Source organism: Lutzomyia longipalpis, chromosome 2, assembly GCF_024334085.1.
Source record: "Lutzomyia longipalpis isolate SR_M1_2022 chromosome 2, ASM2433408v1".
In the NCBI taxonomy this organism is placed as follows: Eukaryota; Metazoa; Arthropoda; class Insecta; order Diptera; family Psychodidae; genus Lutzomyia; species Lutzomyia longipalpis.
In genome coordinates, this window is record NC_074708.1 from 7,500,918 (window position 1) to 7,520,346 (window position 19,429).

At 34.3% G+C, this 19,429-nt stretch overlaps 2 protein-coding genes across 2 annotated transcripts in view; one reads left to right on the plus strand and one right to left on the minus strand.

Moving 5' to 3' along the window:
- The window catches only part of LOC129788976 (dachshund homolog 2), a 1,190,888-nt gene that overhangs the window by 736,140 nt on the left and 435,319 nt on the right, over nt 1-19,429 (plus strand). The gene's annotated exons all lie outside the window — the stretch shown is intronic.
- LOC129788949 (nitric oxide synthase) overlaps nt 1,387-19,429 on the minus strand; it is a 38,473-nt gene continuing 20,430 nt past the window's right edge. The window contains exons 4-16 of the mRNA XM_055825445.1: nt 15,775-15,937; nt 15,315-15,548; nt 15,093-15,232; nt 13,808-13,982; nt 13,303-13,694; nt 13,080-13,224; nt 11,820-11,924; nt 9,191-9,261; nt 6,212-6,797; nt 5,947-6,094; nt 3,589-4,447; nt 3,252-3,318; nt 1,387-2,915 (exon numbers count right to left, since the gene is read on the minus strand). Coding sequence (XP_055681420.1) covers nt 2,808-2,915; nt 3,252-3,318; nt 3,589-4,447; nt 5,947-6,094; nt 6,212-6,797; nt 9,191-9,261; nt 11,820-11,924; nt 13,080-13,224; nt 13,303-13,694; nt 13,808-13,982; nt 15,093-15,232; nt 15,315-15,548; nt 15,775-15,937 — 3,193 coding nt within the window. The 3' untranslated portion in view covers nt 1,387-2,807. The remainder of the gene's footprint in view (nt 2,916-3,251; nt 3,319-3,588; nt 4,448-5,946; nt 6,095-6,211; nt 6,798-9,190; nt 9,262-11,819; nt 11,925-13,079; nt 13,225-13,302; nt 13,695-13,807; nt 13,983-15,092; nt 15,233-15,314; nt 15,549-15,774; nt 15,938-19,429) is intronic.

A 19,429-nucleotide genomic window follows, 5' to 3' on the forward strand; every position in this document is an offset into this window, starting at 1 on the left:
AATTGTTTTTTTTCTACGCGCATTGTAGAACATTTATAAAATATTTTCCTTGAATTTTCCTTGAGCTTTTTCTGAGCTTTGAACGAGCTTCTCTTGAGCTTTGTTCTAAATCTGGGAGAATTTTTTTTAGTTTATTTTTTTTTCTCTAAGTTAGAATTTAATTGTATTTAAGAACTTTTAACGTTTGAGCTTGATACGATTTTCTAACAGAAGCTTTCTGACTTTGAATTTCCAAAGAGTACTAGAAATTCTAGCTAGAATTTAGCTATTTTTTCATATTTAAATTTCTAACATCAGAATTTTTGGCAATAAAATTCCAACGTTAAAATTTTTTAATCAAATTCCTTTATTTTAAAATTTTTAAGCATATTTTTGTTAATTTTTTCAATTTATTAAAAAAAATGTTTAAAAGAATAAAATAAAGAAAAAGAAAATCAAGACATTTTTTTTTACTATTTCAAGAAAAACCATTCAATTCGATTGATAACAGTGTAGGAAGGAGACACACGCAGCACTTCTTCTTCGATGTTATTTTCAACGAGATGGTCACTTTTAGCTTCTGGATTTAACATTTTTTTCCTTCTTCATCTTTTCATTTAACTCCCATTCGCTTCTTTGTGCCTAAGAGAGAGATTTTTCGCTGTTATCTCTCAAACCAATCGCGCGCGATGGACCATTTCATCCGCGTGGTGAAAGATCAACACCAAAAATGTTTTTTTTGTGGTTGTACGGCATTGAGTTTGGATGTGAATGAGGGGGATGAAGAAGATTCCACGGCAAATTGGACCTGATTACCTGGATGGATTGGCTGATGGGTAACTGTAGATGGCAACAAAATTAATTCGTTTTCCATCCTTTTTTGCACTCTTGCCCGCAAGAGGTGACTCCTGGCGCCAGCAATAAAATTCCATCAACATTCCGCAAGAGATGCCTTTTCTCTGTGTTTCTCTCTCTCCCTCTTTCTCGTTGACTCTTTTACTCCCCCAGCCACAGGGGCATTCCTCAACAGCTCATGGAATTAATAAAAACATATAAGAAAAACTCGAAGGACAGATTCTTCTGATTGACTCATCGAAGATATTTTCATCACTGTCATTCAGTTCACTCTGTAGGAATGTCTTTTATGGGGTCTTTAAGCAGGAATTCAAGAGATCCCCGGAATGCAAAAGAAAAAGATTTCAAAAGTGAATAATGTCCTTTTTTTTGGAATGTATTTTTATGACCTCTTTAATATACATTTTAATACAATATTTTTTGTTCTTCTTCTTGTGGGTGTTAATATTGTAAAATTCAAAATTTATTCAATGGATTATTTATCTTTTTATTTCTTTTTTTATTCCTCTATTAATGTACCTTTAAAAGTCGATAAAATTAAATTCCCCGCCGCTATTACTACTTGTGATATTTAATTGATATTCTTTTCTCTCTATTTTTATAAAGAACGCACGATTTCTCTCATCTTCCACCTTCCATTAAGTTGCGTGCTGTTTAGTAGAGTTTACTTTGCAATATCTTAAATTCCAACTGCATCAAAATTAATTGCTTTGTAAATTAATTGAATTGCCATTATGTGGATTTTATCGAGGTTTTATTTTCTTTTTATTGAAATTTTTCTTTCAAGAGATTCTCGAGATTCTCCCAAATGAAGGTTATTTTTAGCTTTTTTCTGATTTAATTTTCTTCTGCTCTTACAGAAATAATTAGTTGGTGTTCCACTTCGTGGCCAACACCAAGTATTTTTATTTTCATTCTTTATTTTTGGTTTAATTTTTGAAGCAAATAAAATTTGCATTAGATCCATTTTTAGGTTATCGCCTAATCACTTTTTTTAAAGTTTTCTTATCAGAGAATTTTTTAGAGAAGATTTTGAGAAAAATATTCGAATATCTTTTTATTATTATTCTACAAATATTTTATCAATTTTATCATATCACATTATGTGTGGTTATTTTATATAATATATTTTAATGCTATGAAATTCTCCTAATATTCTGTTCAAATTAACCTTGCAGTGAAGCACTACCAGGCGTCGTGACGTAGAGGTGACGCAGTAGCCAATGAGAACATTTGGCAATAATTTTTCAGCCAATCAGAGGGCATTGTTTAAACAAAAATTCTTATAATTCGTTCATATTTCAATTGAGCTTCAATGCAAGGTTAGTTAAACTTTAAGCCTTAATTTTAATTATAATTCTAAGAATTCCCCAAGAATAAAAAAAATGAATCTAATGCAATTTTTCAAGAAGAAAAATTACAAAAAAAAGCTTTAATTTTCCCAAAATTAACAAAGAAAATCTCTTTGTTTTTCAGTTATTATAAAGCAACAAAAGTTTTGTCAATAATATTTCTTATATAGAGACTCAATGCAAATTTTCCGAGTTTTCCCTCATTCATGGAAAATTCCTTTCATTGTGTCTTCAAACATTTAACCCCTTTCTTAAATAATTTTCCCTTTGCGTATAGTACCTTGTTGTTTTTATAATGATAACATTAAAAATAATATCTGAATAATTTTGTTAAAATTTGAATATGTCTTTATTATAACTTTCCAACCTTAATTACTTTCAATTTTATAATTTTCGATGTGCTTAATGTGTTAAGGAGCGACGTTAGAGGGAATATAATGTGGAGTTTAATGTTGAAATGTTTTATTTTTCTTTAAAAGTTACGTTTACCTTCTCACTAATGTTTACAGTAGAATTGATAATTTAACTACCTTCCTCTTGTGGAGCATTCGCAGGTGGAATGCCATTAAAGTAGAATTACAAGAAAATGACGTCGAAATTGCGTGTTGTCGTCTCCCCATTTTAGGGTTGCGATGCCATTCGAATTCGAGCTGATTCTCGTGATTTATTGTGAACTTCTGCAGTCCTGAGGGTGATACCGAAGATATCTTCATGGTAGCGATTCTCATCCTACAAGAAAAGATATTGTTTGTCTTTATTGCATGCAATTTAAATTCATGACTTGCGGTTTGAACATTTTCTCGGACATTTTGCAATAGCCAATGTTCAAATTTTTTTCTTCTGCCTCTCGGTGTTCTCTGTGTGGGCTTAGGAACACAAAATGAATTTAAATTTATTTTTTTCCCTAAAAAAATTTTTATCAAAATATCAATGAAAGCGATATAAGCCAAAATTTGACCCTCAGAAACGCACAGAGGTTCAGTTTGAATGCAAAACTGAATGATTTCATTGGAAAAAGTTCGTGACTAAATAGTTTAAATGGCAGTGATTAAAATAAATTATTACCCTCAGCTGAAGCATGAACTTCTCAGCCTCACTGTCCGACTTGACTTCCTTTCTTGCAATGATTGTTCTGAAAATAATAATTATTAAATTATTTTTTTATATTGTTTGATTCCACGTTGGCTCCACACCTTTGGCTTGTACACAGTAAAATTATTTTCTTAATTTCCCTTTTAATTTCTTCAGAAACATTTTTTGCGAATAATTTTTATTTAAAGAATTTTCCAAAAAGAAATTTTTTCCAAGAAAAAAATTTTCAGTTACAAAACAAGAAAAAAATCTTACTGTGTATTTTTCATTCTTAGAAATCAATAAGAATTCTTGAAGAGAATTTACTCACCTAAGTGTTTGATAGACATGCTCAGCCATTGTAACATCCCCACACACGTACACATGTCCTTGCTCGACAACAAGCAATTGGTAGATTGAATCCGCTTCCTTGAGAGCGATATCCTGAACATAGGTCTTGGGGACATTCTTCTCACGGGACAGAGCCAAGAATACCCGATCAATCACCTTCTTCTTCACCATCTCCTCCTTTTCGTCCCGATAGAGATCCACGCTGCTGTTGCGGCATCCAAACAGAAGCCAAACTTTCGGTGGAGCTATTCCTTCGATTTGCTTCACCTCCCACTCCTGCCAGAAAGATCTGAACGGTGCAATACCCGTTCCTGGTCCAATGAGAATAATTGGCTTTGTGATATCCTTGGGAATGTGGAAGGAGGATGCACTGCGTACGAAGAAGTAAACATTATCCTTCTCCTTGAGCCCATTCAGGTAGTTTGAGCACACACCAAAGTGCTCAGGTCCATCTTCATCCTGTGTTCGGTACTTAACGATGGCCACTGTGAGGTGAACCTCATTGTTGTACTTTTTGAGGGATGAAGAAATTGAGTAAAAACGCGGCTGGAGGGGCATTAGCTGCCCAATGAGAACTGCAGCTGTTGGTTGACACGATGGGAACTCCTGGAGGACCTCAAGGAGATGTGGGATGCGGTAGTAGCGCCATTCTTCGTATGTAGCCGAATCGTTGGCCAAATTGGTCAGTTTCTTCTTATCCTCCGCGTCCTTGCAGTACGTCGCGAGGAGTGTGAGGATTTGTCTCGATGGGGGTGTTGTGATGTCCACAAAACGCGTGAGCATGGTTCTCAGGGAGCACGCAGGGATTTTATCATGAGGTTCCCACGATTGAACAATTCCTGGAATTCACGAGAGAGAAAAATTCTAATTTCTCTTCAAAGGATTCTATTTTTTTGTAATTTTTTTAAAAGATTTTTTGAAGAAAAAGAAACTATTCAAGAGGAAAGTCAATCATAACGCGTCCAGTTATTAAAGTTGGTATACCACAACGCGAATTGGTCAGTCTATGCGTTGTAATTTAATTTTTAAGTAGTATTAGTAGGCAAAGTTGATTTTTTTATGAAATTTATCAATATGAAAGATAAAAATGCTCATATCTGAAGTTCTATAAGACCTACAGAAATTTCTTGACTAGTTATGGAAAGGTATTGAAATAAGCTATAATCTGACATATATTTCGATACATTTCAAGGTCACCTCCAGAACACAAAATGGCGGATTTTTGTTCAACAAAAACAGTTTTTTGCACTTTTCGTCCTGAAGGAATGGTCCTAGAGGTTTTTGATGTTCCAGAAAGTTGTAGAGTTTTGCAAAACCTTTAATTTGATACCAAATTGAGCAAAATCGGACAAGCGGTTCAAGCGATATGGCTCTTAGAACTTTTCAAATGCAAGAATTTTTCAAATGGCCATATCTTCTAAACGGCGAAATAGATTTTCTTCATTTTCGGACTGGTGAAAGCTATTAAGTCAGGCTACAACATATCAAAAATTCAAGGAAATCTATGATCGGGATTCGGAGATATTGCCCCTTAAAGTTAGGCAATTTTTGTTTTTGTTTTTAGCGCCTCTTGCGGATATTTTTGAAACTTGAAATTTTCTAAACAGTTGTAGGGCTTCTCAATACCTTTCATTTGATGTTGAGTTGGTCAAAATCGGTCAAGCCGTTCTCGAGTTATATCGAAAAAACACTTTTTGTTTTAAGTCGCCATATTTGCTAAACCGCTTGACCGATTTTCAAGTATGAATTGTTGATGAAAACGTCTCACTGAGCTCTACAACATACTAAAATTTCAGACCTCTAGCTATAAGGGAAGTGGTTGACGGTATTTCAAAATGGCGGACGGCGGCCATCTTGGATTTTGAAAATGCGAAAAAATGAAATTTTACACCCACATTTCTATAGAAAACTTCAAACCGGAAGTCTCTATCTGTTACCGTTCTCAAGTTATAAGGTAAAGTTTGGACCACCGGAAGGCCGGCCGGATCAAAAATTTTCTAAAACGTGTGGATGTCTAAAACGTGCTCATACCAAGTTTGAGCCCGATCTGAGATGGTCGGTTTTTCCGATGATTACAATACTTGGTATGCCACGATTGTGGTATACCAACTAATATCAAACCCCGTAAAAAAGTGCAATGAATCAAAGAATAAAAATTAATAAAGAATAAATTCTAAATTCTTCTTAAATTCTAGCTTTCTTTTATGTTTAAATTACCATAAAATTGAGGGTAAAAAAAATTATCAAAAGGATTCACGTGGAATGGAAATTGAGCATCATCCACGTTCTTGAAATAATAAGGAGGTTGTTGTCTTAATGTCTTATGCAATATACGTACCATTTGATGTGTGATTCTCCGTTAGAATCTCCAACTGAAGAGGTACATCGGGATTCTCAACTCCAGCTAGTCTCTCAATAATCCCATTGACAATGTCTTGTCTATTTTCAGGTAAGATTCCCACGTGATCACCGGGTTCATAATTAATCTGTGTGAAGACAAGGAAATATTATATTACATCAGCATCCTCATGTTAATTTAAAGTTTTCCTCCTCTTGGAGTTTTGGCCCAGAGGAGATTTCACATTTCATGGCGACACACGTACCCCATTTGCGACAATCTCCACGAGAATTGTGAGGCGTTCGGAATTTTCCTTGGCACCACATTGAAGATTCGTGGCGGGTTTCTTCATATTTCCAATGATTATCTTCCGATGGTGGTATTTCCCGAGGGCTGCATCCAGGGGGGTGGCATTTTTGACCTCTGTAAAGTGCACCGTACTGTCTGTGAGTGTCTGCTTCCCCACATTCCACGATGTTGTCTCATCGGAGTCCAAGCAGAAGGTCTCACAGGCAACTTTGAACACTTCTGGGGCCCATTTGTGGAATTCCTGCTCCTGCCCACTGATTTCATCACCCGTTGCGAGCTTCATGATGCGCTCACCACCCAGTTCACCCAACAAATTGTCCACGTACTTCCCGAAGGCGCAGAAATTCGGATAGGCCGACGAGCCGAGGGCAAAGACGGCAAAATGCACATTCGATAGTGGCCCAAAGGATTCCACCGTCAAGGATTCCGTGGGGACATTCGAGCCACCCCGCAGGGAGTCAAGTCGGTCCATTTTGCGCCCATCTGCATTGTTGTCTTTCCGTGAATTTGCCTTGATGAATGACTTGGATGATGAGGGAAGTCTTCAAGTGGAAAAATATATGTATATGTTACTATTACTTCCGCTTTTCATCTTTCATTTTATTCATAAACTACCACACCCCCAGCGTGCAAACAGCAAAGGGATGGTGGTGGTTTTGATATAATTAATTACTATGTGACTCCTATACGCGAATGTAACCAAACAATTTCCATCTGCTGATGCATTTTCATCTACTTTCCCGGAGTTATTTGCACATCTCATTTGCATACAATCAACAATTTATCATTTTGTACAAAATACAATTCGCACCCCGCGGAAGGGATCCCACGCAAAATGGGGAAGTGAATAAAATTTCAGCCAGTATTCACGTACAATTAAAATGAACAACTTTCCTTAAATCACAAAGCCTTTTCTCACCCTTAAATTTTCCCGGGAGTATATATACAAACTTCCGGGAGAGCGTATGTGTGCATTTTGGAGTTTTCCATCTCTCACAAATTAATGGCACAACGTCAAGTAAACTAGCACAGGGAGCATAGAGAGAGCATATCTTATGTATACATAACATATGTGTGTGTAGTAGATTTAATAAACTTCTTCTATTGCTGCATGTTGGATGCAAATGATAAGAGTTTGGTTGTAAATTTACTACTCATGAATACACCCCGTGGTGTGACTTTGAAAATGTTTCTTTACGAAAATTTTAGAAATTGCAATATATGCGGAATAGTTAAACAAAAAGAACTTTTGCAAATTCTGTAGGTGAAATGATTTCTTCTGCAAGTTTGTCAACTTTTGAAACATTTTGTGGTTTTGGTCATAAAGTAAGGATTTAGAGATAATTCTAAATAACATTTCACTGGTAAGAATTTATTTTTTAAAGACCTAAAAATTAATAAAAATTTAAGAGAATTAATTATGGAAACTTGAGGTTTTTTTTTTGAACGGTTTTAGAGTGATTTCTTGACAAATAATTTAAAGTTTTCTTACATTCTTATCAGATTTTGATAAAAAATTACTTTTTTTTGTTATAAAAATTAATATTTTTGTGTTAAAAATATTAGTTTTTTTTATCGTCAATATAATTATTTGTTATTCTTCAGTGTTTCCATATTCCACATTCCAACCATTCTCTATTTCAAAAAAGTGGTTAAAAATATGAACAGAGCAAGCATGTAGTCGTGGGGTGCCACTTCGCTCATCTCTCTGCAAGTTTCTTTCAAATTAATTCGATTTCTTTCAACGGAAAATGAATTTTCCCATTTTCCTTTAGAAATTCATACATGAAAAGCTTTTCTCTAAAGTTTTTAAAATTTCTTTGAACTATTTTCTCAAAACAAAATTATAATGTCAACTCAAAAATAATTTTTCTCCAAAATAAATTCAAATAATTTACAAGAACTAAATTTCTAGATGGATAATTTAGTAAGGAAGTCTAACTAAACGTGGGGAGTGTCTTAAAATGAACTTGCTAAAAGCCATCCCCAATTTCTTGTCTTGGAGAAAATTAACTCCAATATTTACTTAAAAGAAAAGTAATTAGGCTACGTGGGGTACGTCGTTGAAGGTAAAAGTTTCGCAGAAGGTGAAACTATTTAAGGGTCAATTTCCTTGGTTGGGGGGCCATTGATAGTTCCCCTGTGTTTCCTCATGTTCCCTGATAGCACCATTGTAGTGCCTTGTCGCACCCACCCTTGCAGATATACATAACCATTGGACAAATATAATGTGTACATAGTTGGGTACAATTATTGGTAATTGGATTATGGCATCTCTGACTCTCTCTCGTCTCATTTTCATCCTTCTTAGGCTCTATATCTCCTAGATATCTGCTATGGCATATCCAGGAGTGTCATTCATGATGGGTGGGTGGAATATGATTATGAACTGGTGGATGGGGTGGGAGGGATGTTAGGTCGGAATGTGGGAGACCTTTCACGTGAAGAGCTTATCAAGTTCGTTTACTTGTTCCGCATTTCTCGTTTCCCATCAACACAGATATTCGCATGCAATGTTTATACTTCTGTTGCTTTTTGATTCCAATCAGAACAACTTAGAAGGGGTGGTGCGATGCGGGGTTACCAATGAGAATATACAACTTCTGCAGACAAAAGTGTGGGTGGCACATTGTTGGAAGTACCATCTAAGGTACCAACAACTAATGTCTACTAAATATGGGTATTACATGCAGAAGGACAACATCATTGAATATTAGCATCATCTCTTCGGGAAGATTATTGTGTCAGCAAAGTATTGCACCCCTAAATTGTAATACGTTGCGACAACATCTTCTCACAACATCAGCAATGTTTTCCCCTTAAATTCCATCCCCAAAAAACCATCACACGATGAAGGAAGAAAGATTACATTCTAAGACAAATTCTCCACGCTACAAGACACCAAAATGTATGAGATGGAATTATTTTAACTCACTTGGATCCGTTGTTTGATTCACTACCTCCGGTTTCTCGTACTTTCATCGCATATAAATCATGTGCAAAGGACTGAAAAAAAAAGAAATAATTTTTTTCTTCATATCAAATGTTAAATAAAGCGCAAAAGAACCTCATCAAACACTCGAAAATGTTTCTCTCTCTCAGTAATTTCTTTGATACATTTTCTTGTATTTGATTGTCTTTCCCATCGCCCCACTTCATATTGAACAAACACCACAAGAAGTATTTGTTTAAAATAGATAAACTATTGTGTGGTTTGCAGACTATTATACTCTATTTGCAATCGATTGACTGTCAAGTGAAGCTTAAAAATTTATATGCATTTGTATCTTCAAATATGAAGCTTTTTAAGCTTTGGGAACTTTCGTGAAATTTTGGAAATATTTCAGAGGGATTTTTTTTTACATTTTAAGGGGCTTTTGAGTTAACAACCACAGATTTTGCCAGAAATTGATCAATGATTGAGAAAAATATATTAGGTCTACATAAATGGTCAACTATTATTCAATCAGATTGATAAGACAATAATTGGTCAATAGTCGATCAATTATGTTGACAGAGAATTATTGCTCAATTAGTGATCAATTTGATTGATTGAAATTGAGCATACTATACATCTTTTTATTAGATACAAATAAGGTCTTGCATTCGCACTTCCTGGTTAGGAAAAATTGCTCTGTAATTTTTTTTATAAAGGATAAAATTAAGTTTGATTTTTTTAGAAAATAGAAAAAAAATAGCCAAAAAATTATAAGAATGTTTCAAAAATCAAGAAATTGACCTCCAATCGTCTGAAAATTGAGTGAATGACCAAAGATTGAGCTTTATTGTTTATTTAATCAATGATTGAGCATAAATTGACCAAAGATTGAGCATTAATTGTTTCATAAATCAATGAGGAGAAACTGATCAAACAATTGAAAAAAAAAAAAGTTGAAGATCAATATTTTATCATTAGTTGATCAATCCTTGATCCGAAAATTGATTGAGCTAAAATTGACTCAATATTGATAGTGTTAACATTGAGTCACCGTTGAGTAAAAGGAAAAGTTTCGTCAGCATTTTTGTCTATGTAATCCTAGTAAAAAAATATTAAGTTTTATGACAATTTATCATTACTTTTTTTTCATTTTCTAAAATATAATAAATGTTAAATTCATTATAAGCTAAAATAAACTCCTTTTGCAATTTTTATGAAAATTTCCATGAAACTTTTCCCCCTGTATTACCTAACATGAAGGCATTCACTTATAAAGAATGTATTGGGTATCTTTGCTTCCTTTTATTGCAAGTTCAAGTTGCATGAAATTGCATAAGAAGGCAAATAAGGGTTGATAAACACAGAGTAAAATACATTTACAGCAAAATCAATGCCAATTCCATTCAATAAAAGCCAAATAGCACGGCATTGTCTTCTCTAGATGGGAAAATTCATATTTTTCTCGTTGAGAAATCCAAAGCTTGAGGATGATCCACGCGGGCAATGGGTTTGGAGATTGAAATTCAAGACGAGCATAAGACAGCACGTCACTTCTGCTTTTCCACCCCCCACTCATCGCACATTGTATTTTTCTCTGGGCCCCCCCCCGCCCACGCCCGAGACATGTCTACGGAATAAAGATGGTAATGCTTGGGAGATAATATGCCAATGTGCCGGAGGACAAGAAACAATTTGTTGTTTGTAATCCGGCGCATCAACAATCCCTTGTATGCGAGGCAACCTCCAAGGAGAATACCACGGCATGTCACGCGGGATGAGGGAAAGGAGGGGTGGGGGTGGGAAAGCGCTAAGATGATGGTGAGGATTCGGGCAATGTGAAGTTCCGAGGAGTCGCCAACGTGGTTGAAATGGGGTGGAAATGGATGGTAGACGCGTGGGAAGAGGTGAAAGATGTTGAGATTAAATACAGCCATAAAGAGGAAGGAAATTGTTTGGTGGGGATGTTTTGTTGTATGATGAAGTGTCATACACACCATATATAAGGGATGAACGGAATGGGGATTGTACGATGAGGTGTTTCGGAAATTTGTGATTGAACATCATCGTTCTCATTCCACCCCCAATCTTCCCCTCAATGTGCCGAAGCTGCTCGCATTTTCCTCCTCAATGGAAGGCCCCATCCAGGCGCATTATTTCAATGCTCCCCATGTCAATATGCCCCCGCCCACGAATTCCTCGTCGTATGATCTTAACACACTTCTTCACGTCTGTCGGATGGGATTTAAGTCAACACCACTGCTTGACTTTTATATACCTCATTGGGGTGACAAAGGGGGTTTGGTGGATACAATGTGAGTAGAATTTTTTATATAAATAGTGCAATTTGTCCTTTTTACGGGATATTTAATATCATACATTGTGGATGCGAGCATACCCACCCACTTACCACCCACCCACTCACTCAATGCAATTTTCCGTGTCGTTAAAGGAGAAGAGAGACCCCATATAAAGTTAATACCAAAAAAAGCAGAGAAAATTGCATAGTCTGGACAATGTCATTGAGATTATAAATAAATTGCAAAATAAATCAAAATTCAATGTATTAAATGGCCAATACATACATAATACTTTAGAAGAGGAAGTGTTGCTTGAGTTTTTCACTTACCTCACCATTTTCCGGTGGATCCCCATTGCCAAATGTGGAAGCAACAACCAAAATGAGTGCTTCATGCTCTATTGACGATACATCGTATTCGGACATGTTGTAGACCTTGATTGGAAAAGAGAGATTAATTTTGTTTAATAAACAACAACGTGTAAAATGAAAAGCTTAATGAAAATTCTTCTTTTTTTTAAGCAAAACTTTTAACGAAGTTGCAAGTTTTTTTAAAAATATTTCCTCGAGATTGAGAAAGTTCCTAATTAATGTTCCTAATTAATCGTAATGTTCTTAATTGTTTTTTCCGCAAATTCATTAAATTCTGATTAAATAACTTTCAACTTCAACAGAAATTAATTCAATTTTATCCATATCAAATCAGTTGGAAAAATATTCATTATTTCAAACAAATAAATAAAATACTCTCAGGTGCCAATATTTTCGTAGTCATTGTTATGTAAATCACTCGAATATTGCAAAAATATTAATGATATGGTCGATGAAAAAATTAAAAAAAAAATCTGCAAAAACTGATGCAAAATGAAATTAATTGTTTTTACAGAAGATATTTTTTAAAATTATTCTCAGAATCATTAGAATATAATTTCAGGTAAAGGGAAAACTGTGGAGTGAAAATTAATATTTTGCTATTCGAAAGGAGTTTACCCGCTTACATATGAGGGATTATGATCATACTCATATTGTAGCTGTAAAAATTTATTTAGCTAATTAAAAATCCCCAGAAAGATTTCCAATTTTTCTCTGAGATTTATTGGAAAAAATGCTGCAAAGATTTTCCAAAAATAAAAATAATGACGTCACTATTGTATTTTTTTTATATATAAAAAACACAAAAATGACGTCAATTTTGGGATATTTTGCCAGCTTTTCCCACCTGATCCCAGTGGAAAATAGGAATCTTTTTAACTCTTTCTTATTATTATTTGATTTTCTACAAGTTTCCCGATTATTTATTCAAATGAAAAGTTTTCCCATAGATGAAAGAATATACTCTTTTTTTTTTTAAACGTAAAAAAATTAAGGAAATAAAGAAGTATATGAAAATTTTATGAGACATTTCAATGAACTTTGGATTGAAAATGAAATTGACTTGCATGTGCGGGTTAATTTAATATCTTCAGAATATTCTAGAGAGCATAGCGCACGTGAGGTGAGTTCTATACCCCTCTAACATTCAACTTCTATTCAAATTTTCTATGCAATGACAGGGGGAACGATGAACATTTCTATAAGGATGAAAATTACCTCAGCATTGAATGCACGTGCAAAGAGTTCAACCAATTTTTTCGCATAAGCCTCCGATTTTCCCGTTTCCGTTGCATACAGGATAGTTGCCTTAATTCGACGCGAAAGTGCTCGTCCAAAGAGTTTCGATGTGAATTTAACAGCCCTTCACGGTTTTCCAGGGAAAAAAAAGAAATGTTAAAGAGGCGGGAAAATGAGGAGAAAAGTGGGGGAGATTATTTACCTGGCAATTTGTTTAAAGTGGAACTTCCTTTTGGGCTTCTTATTCTTCGACTGTTCACGTCCCTTCTTCCACACGTGCGTCTTCATCGGGGAGTCTTGGTATTCAAAGGAGGGCTTCAGGTAGTAATTTGCCATCTCCTGATGGAATACCTGTGTCGTTGAACTGGCCATTGGTGGTACAATCCACACCCAATCCGCAGGACATCCATTCCGTAGTCGCGATTCATTCTCCAGGTGCTTGATGAAGCTATCGCTGGCCGTGTGATGATCCACAATCGTCACCCCGTGCGTGTGGAAGGAATGCAAAACCGCAATGTTCACCTCAACCAGTGTCTTATCCTTCCACAGGGATGCGGGATTTCGTGTATTTAGACCCAATTTTGTTGCAATCGGCTATTCGTGGGTGTGCAGCAACAACACGGAAAAGGGGAGAGGAGATAAATGGGTTTTAATTGATTTTCAACACGAAATAGGTGAAAGATTGAGCCCCCCAGAGCATCGATTACCTCCAACATATTGCGACGATTTGTGTCACACAAATTGCGACAGCCAATTTCAGTGGACATGTACCAACCATTGAATGGTACCCCCGTAAATTGGATTCCACCGCAGTCAAATAGCATTCCCGATACCGCCGGAACAGCATACCACCTAAGCCCAAAGTCCGCAAACCACTTGTAACTAAAAATAGACATAAATTAATTTTGGCGGGAAAGTTTTGTGGTCTCAGAGATAAATTGCGTGCAACTAACGCATCACTTGTTTTAGCTCGCACATAATGTACATGTAGGTTTTAGTTGATGACTTAAATAAAATTTTGGGAATTTATTGAGAATTTTTTTTCAGAAAATTATTATTCGATTGTTCACAGGATATTATGCAGGAAAGGATTTAATTATTTATAAAGTTTTTTTTTATGGGAAAAGAATGATCATTTTTCAGAAAAAAGTCGTAGGAATATTAAAAAATTTCCTAGTTTTATTAATGAGTTTGAAATTAAAAATAAATTAGTGAAAGCTTAAATTTTCAAGAGGAAAATCAATTATTTTTCTCTACATTTTTCATGAAAACTTATAAAGTTTTTATTTGAGCTTTTATCATGTCTTTTGGAATTATAGTTTTTAAGCTAATTTGGTTATTTTCTGAACTATTTAAAGTTCTAATTATGTCTTCAACATGTGCATAAAATTCTTTGCAGTCTGGTGTCCTTTTGCAAGGAAAATTTTGAGAAAATTTACCTAATGAAATCACAGTTTTTATTAAAATTTTCTCATAATTTCAAATGGAGTTTAAATGTTAATATCGTGTGTGAAAAATAAGAAAGATTGGACAATGGGCCTTATTCAGCGACCAAGAAACCCTTGAAATTCGCTTGAAATCATGAAATTTCAGTACAAAATTCAAAGATTTCAAGGGTTTCTTGGTTGCTGAATTAGGCCCAATGTTTCATAAATTTTTCATCAAACTTTTTAGTCTAATCAAGAATTTTACTAAACTTTTTCTTTTATCTATATATATTTTTTAAATACATTCAATTCATAGATTTGATTCAAACCTGCCTCAAAAATCAAACAGAAAAGAATCCAAGTTTAAAAAATACTCTTTGATTTAAAGTCTCAAACAATTGGCTAAATAATTGCGCAATATTTGATCAAATAAATTGGGTTACAATTTTACATTAAAAGCACTAAAAATAATCTGTTTTAGTGGGTAACTAAAATAACACCATTTGCTTAAAAGAGCATGATGTAAATGGGTGGAATTCAGCAGGAAAATTTTGCATTGACTTACGTGGGATGTGTAATGGGTACTTCGAGGATTAGATCTGGTGGGTACTCAAAGTACTCGGGGTCGTGTCCATTGGCTGAAAGTACCATTGGGAGTATATCCCATTCGCCACGTGGTGCCTTCCAACCTAATTTAATGCAAAACTGCAACGAGAGTGTGGAAATGCGTTAAAGGGATAATCATTGAGGGATCGGTGGGATTACAACTAAATTGTCTCGCGCGTACTTCTGTAAATTCCACATTAGCAGGGTCACCGATTATGCGTCCATCGGGTTCACGGTAGCCAGCATAGAGGATAAGCTGACTATTCCATACACGATAGTCGTGCTTCCCATCCGTACGTTGGGGGAAAATAGTGATGGCGGACCGAATATTGCCCTTGTTTGTGGCATATTTGATGTGATTGCAAATTGCCTCGAACATTTGGCTCGTAGTTGTTACATATCGGCAGTCGAACACCTAAAATTTACCAAATTCACTTACACACATATGCCATGTAAATAGTGCAAAAATAATACACTTAAATAGGTGAAATGTGTGTGGGAGGTGCATGAATTGGACATTCAAAATTACATTTGATGTACTCCTCCTGCACATGAAATGTGCAATAAATGGAAATTCTACAGGTAGCATACATATCTCACATAGAGTCACATGCGGAAGCAATGAATTGGCTGCAAATTACCTGCAATTTGGACCATTGAATGCGACCAATGCACCGATTTGCATTCCTCCAGGCCAATTTGGCGCCGAAAATTAACTCAGTTTCCGTCAAATGATATTTCCCACTTGTCTCAATTTCTTTCTGCACCTGTTGCCAACGTGCCTCATGAGCCGGTGATTTGTACCTTTAAATTGACATTAAAAAATATTTATTTATTTTCCCGTTAAATTCTCCCCATTTTAATTAATTCAAATGAATTTAACATTTATTAAAAAAAAATTATTCAAAACATTCCGCGTGGGGAAAGTTATTCAAAAGATATTTCGCGGTTAAAATGTAAAATTAAAGTTAAATCAAAATTGAACATACAAATTGTTCAAATAGATAGTTTAAAATGATAAAAATTAATTAAACATGATTAAATTTGGGGTTCTGTTTGAAATTAGATAATCAATAGATGGTTAGAGATTATTTGATTGTTTAGCTATATTCGAATAGTTCACAATCGATGTGGGGTGGTTGCCTGTATGGACAGTGATAAATAAATTAACATGTGGTTGAACAGAAGCACATACCAATTTGTCCATAAAATACCGGAACTTTTGGAATGTTTTCTGCATATTCAATTTAATGTTTTTCAATAAATATTTTTGGATAAAATAAATTATTTTTAATCTCATTATTTTGATATGAAAATTAATCTTTTGGGCAGGAGAATAATTGATCGAAAAATAAGCAAGAAAAAAAAAATACTTTCAATAAAAGTTCATAATCAAAGAATTAAGGAAAGTTTTTAAATGTTTTCTTAAAGTTTCATCATTTTAAAGAGTCCTGCAAGTGGAAAAACGTTAAGAAAATGCGCAGATCAAGTCCTTAAAAATTCAGCTCCAATGGGAATCCTGAAGGAAAAATCAAACCCACGTTACTCAGGTATGGAGAAAGCTCAAAAAGGTACAACTATAACCCCTTAGACTAATCAAAACTATCCCATCCCTCGCACTGTGTCCACATCCTTAATTAATCCATCAATAAATATCAAAGTAACTTTTCCGTTTCATTTTAATATTTAAAAAGTTATTAAACTCTTTGTAAATTATGAATAGTTTCTGTCTCTATTATTCAAACTATAATGATATCCATCTTATCATTAATAAATGCCTATCACCTTTCAACCCTAATGCACGTATTTAGCATAGATGCAAATCACACGAACTTTCACAGAATATGAATTAATTAAACATAGATGAATATATGACTATATGTCCGCATATTATGTAGGTACATAATGAAGTGTCCAAAATTTTAATGAACAAAGTGCATAGAATGTAATTTTGTGAAATTTATATCTCACTCCTCTCCTAATTATCAATGTAAATGCAAATTTGTTAATTTTCAAACACTCAACTTAATAGCTATTTACATTGCCTCGTGCGTTTTTGGGTTGAAATAATGTGCCAAATAATCTTCATTTATTGTCAAATTTATGTTGATACAAATTATGCTGTATGTGTGGGTTTCCCTCTTTGGCAAATCAGCACGAGTATTGCGCATAATTCTTTCGCCCTCTTGATAAAATAAAATTGTATAAATTAATTAAAAGAAGAAAAAAAAAAAGAGCGAACTCAATGGGATTGGATGGTATGAACGCGAATTTGGCTGATTTTGGCGAGGGGGGTGAGTGGGTGGTTTACAAGAGGCCCTCGTACGAGTTATTTGTACAAATTTTACTACCATCATTTACAATGTATTTAACCAATTACCCGTCCTCTCGTATGCTATTGATTTTATTACCTTTCGGCCCTCATTAGATGGAGTATGTGTGTGTGTGGAGGAGAAATTAGATATTATAGTAAATGGCATGATTTTACGGTTTGCACGAATTACATTGGAAAGCACCCCGCTACGATTTTGGCTAATGTTTAAATTAATGAAATATTTTTGCTCACAAGTTAATGTAGGTTAAAGGGATAACTCCCATAGGGTGTGACAATTGAGGTGTGATTTTTTTAAAACTTTTCTTTAATCGATTAGGGATTTGAATCGAGTGGGGATTATTTGTAAAGGTTTTATGAATTAAAATAGTTAAAACCAGATTAGTGACGTCATTGTTCGTATTTTTAGGTAAATTTTTGCTTATTTCTAATAGAAAATTGAAAGCCTCGGTCGATTTCTTATTCATTAGAGATTTTTGATTCAGAGCTTAAATCTTTATAAAATTATGCGTATTCTGATCGTTTTCTCGATTAAGGGATTTTGCCATGGAGATACGAATAAACTCCTTAATTTTGAGATTTTTCCATACCATTTCATGGTAAGTTCTTTTGACTTGTGTATAGAAATTATTGAATTAGTCAATTATGTTATGTCTTGGAGGTCATGGAGCAAGAAATTATTGAATTTTTCTTATTTTCTCTGCTAGATTTTTTTTAATTCCTTACCAAAGAATTAAAATTTCTAACGTTAAAATATTCTAAATGAAATGTATATTTAAGAACTATTTTTGTCAAATTTATTTTATGAAAATTTTGCATTAAACTCTGCTTATTTTCCTAATTCCAATTTATATTTAAAAGGAAATATCATCAGAAGATTTTTTTTTACATTGAAAATTGCTTAGAATAGTACTAGATTGATTGATACAAAGCAATTAAGTCACTCTGTGCCTGTCACTCAATAATTCTGACAGAGGTAAATTGCTCTTGGGGGGTGGTTGTGTAAACGTAAACTATAAGGACCTCTTGAATTATTGTATTTGATTCTAAATTAATACAAGCATAACTTGGCGTTTTATCACATCAATCACACCATACATATAGGCAAAACATCATGTGAAAATACAAGAGTCAACATCTTATGCTCTTCTGCTCCATATTTTGGGGTGAATCGGTGAGATTTTGCCGAAAGGCTGAATTTTATGTATGAAGAATGCATATAAGAGATTCCCCGCATTGCTCGTGAAAATCCATGTAGACTCTTCTATTTATCTCTGAAGAATATAGAAGAACTTCTCTCAAATGTTGGATCAATAAGCTACATATGTATGTATTTTTTATTATTAAATTTCCTTCAATAACGAAAGTGCAAAACTGTAGGATATTTTCTGGAAATATGATTAATAAAACAATTTTCCTTTTGATTCTTGTGATACCTCCTGATACTCATGAGATGTAAATAGTTGGTAATTGGTTCTGAATTTTATCATAATCTAGCATGAACTTAAAGCTCAAGAAGATAAACTTCTTGAGAACATCTTTGGGGAGAGAAATGTGCTGCAGGGATTGAAAGAAATATTATTGATCATTTTTTCATTAATTTTTTCTTTCAATAAAATCCACGAAGGATCCCAAAAGAAGATTTTCAGCCGACAGAGAGAGAAAAATATGAGAGAGAATATAAAATAAAAAAATAAAAGGGAAAATCCCTCCTCATATTTGTTAATTCTTCACTCGAAGGATATCATCCCCCATCTACTATAAAGGATTTTTTCTTGTGTCTCTCCCATCGACAATATGAATTGAATCATGTGAATATGGTGAATGAGAAAATAAACATTTGTCGTGCGACTGTTGGGGCGGTGGGTGGGGTGCAGAGATAAAAAGAATTACGAAGGTAAATCTTTATGGTAAACAGAGTTGAGCAAGAAAAGGGAGGCATTCAGAATTATGTGTATCAAGTG